This window comes from Cylas formicarius, unplaced genomic scaffold (assembly GCF_029955315.1).
Source record: "Cylas formicarius isolate icCylForm1 unplaced genomic scaffold, icCylForm1.1 PGA_scaffold_6__28_contigs__length_40554024, whole genome shotgun sequence".
Lineage (NCBI taxonomy): Eukaryota > Metazoa > Arthropoda > Insecta > Coleoptera > Brentidae > Cylas > Cylas formicarius.
Window position 1 is genome coordinate 135,345 of NW_026844347.1, and position 9,656 is coordinate 145,000.

The 9,656-nt window shown below is 30.4% G+C and overlaps 1 protein-coding gene across 5 annotated transcripts in view; it reads right to left on the bottom strand.

The window, feature by feature from the left end:
• LOC132703974 (uncharacterized) overlaps window positions 1-9,656 on the bottom strand; it is an 81,907-nt gene that overhangs the window by 15,332 nt on the left and 56,919 nt on the right. For all 5 annotated transcript variants that reach the window (XR_009619198.1, XM_060673551.1, XM_060673550.1 and 2 more), the window contains exon 5: window positions 1,361-1,571. Coding sequence is in view for 4 of the 5 variants with exons in the window: in XM_060673551.1 (XP_060529534.1) it covers window positions 1,361-1,571 (211 nt within the window). In the remaining variant the exon portion in view is untranslated. The remainder of the gene's footprint in view (window positions 1-1,360; window positions 1,572-9,656) is intronic.

Consider the following 9,656-nt stretch of genomic DNA (forward strand, 5'->3'; position numbering starts at 1 on the left):
ACGACCCGCTGAGACCGAAGCCATTCAATTTATGTTCGAATGGTGTACTATTCATGACCTCAAATCATTGAATATACCTCCTATTAATATTTTACCATCAATGTTGTTGTTAACAAAGTTTATTGCCTTCGTAGTTACGATTTAATTATTTTTGGGCAAGCTGTCATGAGATTCCGAAAATAGGTTTTACTAGAATTTAATAAGATTGTTATAAAACAATTTCTCGAGTAATTTAGTAAATATTAACAGGTTCCATATAGGCGATGGTAGTTTCTATACGATTAAGCTTTTGATATAGAGTAGACCAAAGACAGCGGGTACAGAGCCAGTGGTGTTCTCTTAATTCACAATATTTCTCCAATATTTCGGAGATTACTCATCCCTCCTTTAGATTTTAAACTTTCGCTGTTTATCTCTTAAAGAGCTGTAGTAAATGCGTCGTTAAAGAAAGTGTAAAAGTTTACAAGGTAGAATTTAATTTTATTGTACAGGGTGTCCCAGTAAGGGCAACGAGGTACGATACTAGGATAACGGACACGCCTAGAAATTTGAAAAAAAATTATTAAGTAAATCAGAAGGCGCAATTGTCATCTTGAAATCGGTTTCTTTCTATTGTTGACTGTGGCAAGCACTATCTTAAAGAGAGAAAATGGAATCTTTTTTATTTATTGCTGTTTGATCTATCGCTGAAAAGATGATGGATATTCGAACATTTTCTTAAGTAAATGTTCATATTACCAAAACGGCTTGACGCATTTTAATAAACTTGGGGTCGTTAGTCCATCAATAGCGATTGTGATTGCTTACCTTGCCACCAGGCGGAGTTTTCTAACATATTAATTAGTTAGTTAAATAAGGGCCAACAATCTAGTAAAAACCGCATCTCAATATCTTTATTCTGAGCAAAAGTCATCATTTAGTTGCCTGGCAACACCTGACAGCGAACTAAACACCTCTCCTCTCCACCGAAAATTAAATGGGATGTACCATATTTTGACAAAATGATTACGAAAAAATGTCACACCCAAACCGAAAACTATCGAATTGACGATCTGTCAGTGGTCATACTGCTGGTTAAAAACGAGATTTGAAATGATAAGTTTTATTGGCATTAACAGGAGATTTTGATATAACGTAAAAAAACAGTAAAAAATGTTTTTTCGTACTTTGTAACTTGTACAAAAAATTGTTTACACTAATCAAATTAAATTAAGTATCTTATTTTTCAATCCTCATTTTTAAAATTTTTCAAAGTATCTTATTATTCTATTTTTTATAAGACCGCAGTTGTATTCTGCTGGAAGGTATAGCATCAAATTTTCGTTAAAAAATACACTTTTTTGTTAAATACAAAACACACCTGTCAATGAAGCAGTCGGACTGTGCTCGGTGACAACAAGATGGTGGATGTCCGTTGCCGATTTCACCCTCCTGGGCGGATTGATAACGGTCATTACAGATCCGCCAACGAAAACAGAATTTTGGCGTGGGCGACGGATAATAGGCGACGGAAGGGCAGATAAGGGATCAGTAAACGCATTCACGTTGTATTTTGAAAACGACATCCTCTGCTGAAAATTAAAAGCGACAAAACATTAATCAAATTTGTTACAATATGGGAAGAGAAAACACAAAAGTGACTTAAATAAGAAACTATTTTTGGTCATAGTGCACCGAAAGGACGATGTAATATAGAATAAATATTAATATGAAAACAAAATTCTAATATTATTCATATAAAAGAGTAGTAGTAAATTATATTCAAGAAGGTAAAATTTTATTTCGCGAATGTTTTGTAGATTCGAATAAAACCACTTCTTAAATGTTAAAATAACAGAATTAACAAATAATAGCAAAATGTATTGTTTTGCTGTATGGCGTACCACGAAGGTAGCACCTTTTTCTTATCAGTAGTTTTTGTTACTAATTGCATATTTTTTCAATTTTACAATTTGACAAATAACCAAAATATATAATCTAAAAATTCATAAGATTACAATTATGCAAATGTTTTTATCCATAATAAAAGTTTTTACTTGAACTTCAAATTTATTATTCACATTTAGTCAAATTTTATATCATAGTAAAATAAATATTCTTCAATTAACAATCAACTAAGACATGTTAATTAATTACTGTTAATAAATCCAAACTGCAGAAACACAAGAATTAACAATTAGGTATTAGTCATAATCAAATGATTGGGTTAAGGAGAATAAACATTTAATAACCCAATTAAAGACGATTTTTTTTTTGAAGGCAAAGTCAACATAACCTGTTCCAGTTGGTAATGTTGTTTATTATCAGCATATTTTCTAAAATCAATAATTGCAAAACATTTGCCCCAATAGGCTCATAATTTTCAAATTATTTAATTAGTAATAACGGATAAATAAAGATGAATTAACACCTATTGCTCTACCTTGTACAAAGATAACTAAGATTATTTAAAAAGTAACATAGATATGGTCGAAAATCTTTCAAAGTAATTTCAGACTAACTCGATTTCACAGAAGTCTTTTCTTAACAAGAGTAGAATTTAAAAATAGATAATAAAATTGATGCAGTTGGCGAAAACTCGTTGTGCACTTCTCTTTAAAGCGATCAAAGAAAGAAATTCGCCAAGTTTGTGAAAAAGAGCCATCAAAGAATAACTTCGTAATTTTAAGAGGTACTTTCAGCGCTATATTTTACTTTCCGCAGGGTACACCTTTTAAAGCAAAATTAATTATTGATTCAGTTGTGTGTGCTCTGTTTCCAATTAAAATGAATTCGCCTTACTTTGTTGTCAGTGTGTCCCATTTTTTATTGTTTTACAGAGTATCTCTATTATTAATAAATTTTACGTGTTATGGCTTTCAAGATCCAACTCTACTTTTTCATGAAATTGAAGATATCGCAAATAGAAATGTCGAAGCTGTCAGTTCGATACCAAGCGATTTTGGAAATATTTTATGCACCATTTGTAGACCGGTTATGTGTTAACTTTTCGAAAAGAGAAAAACTGATCTAGATAGAGTTTTTTGATTTTGATATATAAACTAGCTTGATTTATTTAATGCCTGAGTTTGTTATTAGCTGTTCACATAAGAGCTATTTTAAATTAATATATTTAATATAATTTTTTTTATGAGTTGGTTATGGAAAATACTATTTTTTTAATATAAATTACAACAATTTAGATACCTGTCAAACTGTGTGTGTGTGTGTGTGTGTGTGTGTGTGTGTGTGTGTGTGTGCAATATTAAATGCGTATTATACCAAAATATATTATTTCTTTCAAGGAGTATAAAAAGAAAACAAAATTAAAGATTAGCGTTTTATTGAAGTAATTCTTATATATCTCAAATTTCTGATGAAAACGCAACATCAGGAATCAAAAAATATTGATACTTCCGCCATATTTACTGGTGGTCACGGTATACGTCACTCAGTGAATGTAGTCGTTCTATATTACAAAAATGCAACGACACGTTGATAAACGTCTTCAAATGGCGTTTATCAAACTCGTTGGATAATATGCTGTTAATTGTTAACTTTAATTTCATCAAATTTATGTCTCGCCAACTAGTTCCGTTTTGGTATTTTCTTTGTGGTACATGGGTGATACCGATAATATAAAAAATATAAAACATATAAAATATAAAACATAACTACCTATGCGAAAACCATTAATTGTTAATGATGGGAAATTTTAATGTGCAGTCACGTTACCACTCGATAACAAAAAGATTTGGAATAGAATTTTAGAGATGGATACGGAAGTTACGAATATTTATTTTAGAGAGTGTCCACCAATTATCGAAAGGTTAGATTAGTGTTTAGTGTCTATGAATACTAGTGGAGAAGAATATGGGAATACCCTGATTTTCTATAGCACAGATCAATCAACCACTATCACAAACCATCTTTTATTAAGTGCTTAGAAAAGTGGTTTGCCATTCATAAGTTTTATAGGAGCTGAACTAATCATTTGTTTATATGGACTGACCCATTTTTGAACCATTTTAATATTATGAACAAACAATAACAAACAAACAACAAAATTAATAATTTTATAGAAAATTTTCATTCACAATTTATTGCGTTATTCACAGCAGATGGGCCCAATTTTTAAATAGGTATTTCGAATGAATTTTCTTATGGTGTAAATATTAAAACTAATTTTTTAGGAAAGGATAAAAATAAAGAAATTGCACAAACGGGTTTAGAAACAAGAAGCAATATTATATTACGCAACAAGTGTGGTAAACGTCATTCGAGGCACTAGCTCATTTGGTACGAGCGGAGCGCAACGGAGCGAGTGTTTAATAAACGAGTGACTTAAAAAGTTTTTCAAATGCAAAACAACACGAATACATTTATAGTATATTATTGTCTCACGAGTTTATTTGACGCGAGCGGAGCGCAGCGGAGCGAGTTTTTAATAAATGAGTGAGTTAAAAAGTTTACCGACCGTGTAGCATACGATACAAAAAGTTACTTTTAATTCTTTTATATATAAAATATATAGGGCGCGCATTCGCCACTACTTTCAGAGACGTCATAAGTAAATAAATATCAACCAATATTAGCAACGAACTGTGACATCAGTGTAGATTTAATTAGTCTGAGCAATTCCGTGACGCGACGGCACATTAACACACTGACAAGCTGATAATGGGTTGTATGAATATAAACGAAGTAGTCATACTAAAATTTAATGATTTGCTTTGATGTATTTTCTCCATATTGAAGCATCTGATCACTTCCGAGAGTTCCTTAAGTGCTAATATTTAAAGAATAATAATATGAAAAGCAAAATTGTGGATATGAACAAAACAGGAAATACAAGAATAAAATTAAATTCCAGTAATTCATAAAATATAAGTATCCATATTTTTTTGTTTCTGTGATTGTTAGTAAATGTAAAGTAATAAATTAAATGTTGTAATATGTATGTGAGTAGTCTAGTTACGTACGTAACTGTAACCTGTAAAAAACACTGGCTTTCTTAAACTTGCGGGAAGCCTCTGGTTTCGTTCTTTTTTTTCTATCAGAAATATATTTCCTAAGTAAAATGCGCTTTCTTTATTGAACCTTAAAAAAAAGCGGAATTCAAAAATGACGAACCTTATTTTCAGCTACCGCAATAAATAAAAGCATCAAGTTTCTTCATAAACTTCGTTAAATGCCATCGAATATCAAATCTGTTATAAGAACTCGACAAATATTATACTAGTAATGTAGTAATTTCCCCGTGCTACTTGGTATTTATAGTAACTTCTGAGAAAAGTAAAAGTATCTACTTTGATCTGTTCTTATTTAGTTTTGAAGTATCTTTTGCTATGTACAAATGCCTTGTACCACGGTATTCTTATCGGTTGATTGGAGATGTTACAAGCAAAGTTTACGGAATAAATATAGAAAGTTTTATACAATTTTTACACTGTATACAGAATAAGCAATTGAACTTATGGCAACCACGTGTAACATTCAGCCTACGAATGGTTGTTTTTCCAATAAGTTCTAGGGAGACGTGCAAAGCCGTGTACTCGTAACGCTAGGAAATTCTTGGCCGAATTTCAAAAATCCATTTTAATATTCAACTCGCAAATTTTCCGCAAACTTCATTCGTATTACGGCGCCGTCAAAGCTGATAAAACTAGATTTATGCGTTTAAAACGTTTATTAAAAACTAGAAATATTTTTAAATTATGATTACCTCTTCATAGTGACTTTGACTTTACAGGAGATTAAAAAATATATCTCAGGTGGGGCATTTTTTCGACTTCGTTAGATGCACTAAATATTCATTTGGAAATTTTAATTTTCTGAGTATTACAGAATCTTCACAATATACTTCTATATAATTCACATCATCATCAATAAAAATTTAGTTTGAAGGTTATTACTTTGTCCAGCCTGTAATAATTATGATCAGACCACAATACGTAGAGTACGGCTCTTAAGTCTTCGTGCCCTTCAATTGTGCATGGACCGTGAGTCTACGCTTATTCGAGAGATGTTTTGGAGTTGGATGGCTAAATCCTACATCTATAGTGGTCAACAACTGGAATATCCCATTTTTAAGAAAGCCCATGCCGGACGATATGCCGCTGCAAAAACTTCCTCTGACAAGCAAATGTGATCTTCACCGAGGATTATTATAAATAGAAGGCTCAGTCGGTTGTCAGATATTATACTGGATACATCTACGCCATAAGATACGATGAGCCTATGGGAAGCTAGCACACTTAAATATCGAAGAATTTTAACTAATGATATAATTTACAAATGATTGCTAATTATACAGAATCTAAAACAAATACAGAATACAAAACCAGTTTCGAATAAGTCTTAAGGAATCGCCAGAAATCATTTTTTACTTTGAATACGTAGACTTTAACAAATGTAAAATACAAAAATCATAAAAAAGGTACATATGCATGAAATTTGAAACCAAAGGCAGACTCTGTATGTTAAACATTGTTATACGATTAGAAAATAATAATACAGCAACATAGATATAATGTGTAAAATAAATCTTGACATACTGATAAATCCATTGTCTTTTTGATCCGAAAAAAGGAAACAATTTTGTTTACTTCTTTCGAATGCCCAATATTTTATATAAAATAAATAATAAGTTATAAAATCAATTGGAAATATGTTTTAGGGAATTAAAAAAATTAATTTATTATATATTATCAAAGTTGGCGGAGGAATTTTGGGTACATTGGAAAAACTATAGATTTGATTCCTATATAAAGAGATGTTTTCCGGAATGGGCTAAATATTAGCAGCAAAGATGAAAAGCAGTCCGTGAAGTACTTTGTGGCCACTACTTAAATCAGTATTTTAAACTCCGATATCCGTTCTGGAAATTTATTAAATTTAAAATCTAGATGATTGCTAATTATACAAAATCTGTAAAACCATTTTCGAATAAGTCTTAAGGAATCGCCAGAAATCTTTTTTTACTTTGAATACGTAGACTTTAACAAATGTAAAATACAAAAATCATAAAAAATTAAATTTGAAACCAAAGGCAGACTCTGTTTTAAATTCCTCTATGTTAAACATTGTTATACGATTAAAAAATAATAATACAGCAACATAGATATAATGTATAAAATAAATTTGTGTTTACTTCTTTCGAGTGCCCAACAGTTTATAAAAAATAAATAATAAATTATAAAATCAATTGGAAATATGTTTTACGGAAGTAAAATATTTAATTTATTATATAAGTTGGAGGTGGAATTTTTGGAACATTGAAAAACTTATGGATTTGATTCCTATATCAAGAGATGTTTTCCAGAATGGAATAAAGATTAGCAAAAATGACAAGCAATCCGTGAAGTGCCTGTTTTTTATTTCATAATATGGATAGGTATTGAAGCAAAATAGGTGCTTTAATTTTTATGTTAAACGAAACTTACTTTGTGGCCACTACTTAAACCAATATTTTAAACTCCGATATCCGTTCTGGAAACAGATTTATTGAATTTAAAATATATTACTTACCATTTTAGAATTCGGGAACTTTCATAAAACTTGTCATTAAACCCGATAATTCGGTAAAAGTTTGCTAGAAAGCATTTTCTAATAAGGCGTGGGATAAATCTTAAATGCCATTCTAACGCTTTTGAGATTTAATTAATGCAATTGATGCTTGCTGCTTCAGTTGCCCATTTTTTGTTTATCGTTTTATCCTGATATCTGTGTTTTTATAGACAAAATAAGAAAAATAAAACTCCAAAATCGTCCCCCAAAATGTTTCCATATTATTTCCGGTAGCTTTGTTAAAAATCACTTCCAAAATGTTTAATATTGTAACATTAAAGAATCACAGTAATTGTCCATTGTGCAAAGCACAAAGTTTCGACCTGCCAATTAATCGTAACTATTGGTGGGAAGAAAATGCAAAAACTCATAGTGGTGGAAAAATTATAGCATGCAACACGTTGATTAATATCTTCAGTTACTCCTTCATTTATTTATAAAATCTTGACAGAAAAAGGGTTTATCAGACTTGTATAATATACTATGAGTTGTTAGTGGCTTTAAGTGTTATTTTCGACTAAACAAGTTTTCTGTTTATTTCACTGTAACGTTTGTCGAACCCGAATGATATTAGTTTTTTTAAAAAGTGTAACAAATTAAATTTGGTTAAATAAATGGAAATACTAAAATTCACGTGTCGAAAAATTGAAGAGGCGAAATAAAATTATGCAGGCGTCTGATATAAAAAGTCGTCAAATTGTGATTTCTTCTAACGATTCTAATTATAAAACATAAAATTGACCATACAGCCTAATTAATTAATTCGCTAGTCTATAATATCTACGAAAATATCTAAAAACGCTTTTCATCATTGTAAATAGAAAACTTTACCAATATCGAACCACTGCTAAATCTCGTAGTGAGATAAATACCCCACCCTAATTTATATTACTTTACCGGAAACTTCCTTTGAAACTTGAACGTTTAAATTAGTTGCCTGGTGCATTTTAAAGAACCAATTTGGAATGCGGTCGTTTTGAGGAGTATATGGTTTTAAATTTCGGTCGTAATATTTGGTTACAAGAAAAACGTTGAAAGGAGAAATTGAAAACTGGTGATTTGCAGGTATTTATACTGACATTTAGATTTAATTGATTTTACCATTATCTAGCAATGTATTATATCTATCAATAAAACAACGCCCTCGATATACCAAGGAATTTAATAAAAATTAGCAGTGCTGTGTAAGTCGAAAAATTTTGGGTTGGTCTATAAATAATAATAATAATAAATTTTGTGTAAATTAATATAGCGGAAACTCAATAATTATAACAATAATTTCCAATACATAAATTCCTTGGTATATCGAGAAATTTGACAGAGGGGCGATTTTTTATTGATAGAATATATTGCTAGATAATGATAAAATCTAAATGTCAGTCTAAATACCTGCAAATCACCAGTTTTCAATTTCTCCTTTCAACGTTTTTCTTGTAAACAAATATTACGACCGAAATTTAAAACCATAAACTCCTCAAAACGACCGCATTCCAAATTGGTTCTTTAAAATGCACCAGGCAACTAATTTAAACGTTCAAGTTTCAAAGGAAGTTTCCGGTAAAGTAATATAAATTAGGGTGGGGTATTTATCTCACTACGAGATTTAGCAGTGGTTCGATATTGGTAAAGTTTTCTATTTACAATGATGAAAAGCGTTTTTAGATATTTTCGTAGATATTATAGACTAGCGAATTAAAAAGTTATTAATATTAGGCTGTATGGTCAATTTTATGTTTTATAATTAGAATCGTTAGAAGAAATCACAATTTGACGACTTTTTATATCAGATGCCTGCATAATTTTATTTCGCCTCTTCAATTTTTCGACACGTAAATTTTAGTATTTCCATTAATTTAACCCAATTTAATTTGTTACGGTTTTTAAAAAACTGATATCATTCGGGTTCGACAAGCGTTACAGTGAAATAAACAGAAAAATTGTTTAGTCGAAATTAACACTTAAAGCCACTAACAACTCATAGTATATTATACAAGAGTTTAATAAACCCTTTTTTGTCACGATTATATAAATAAATAAAAGAGTAACTGAAGATATTAATGAACGTGTTGCATAATATAATTTTTCCGCCACCATGAGTTTTTGGGTAC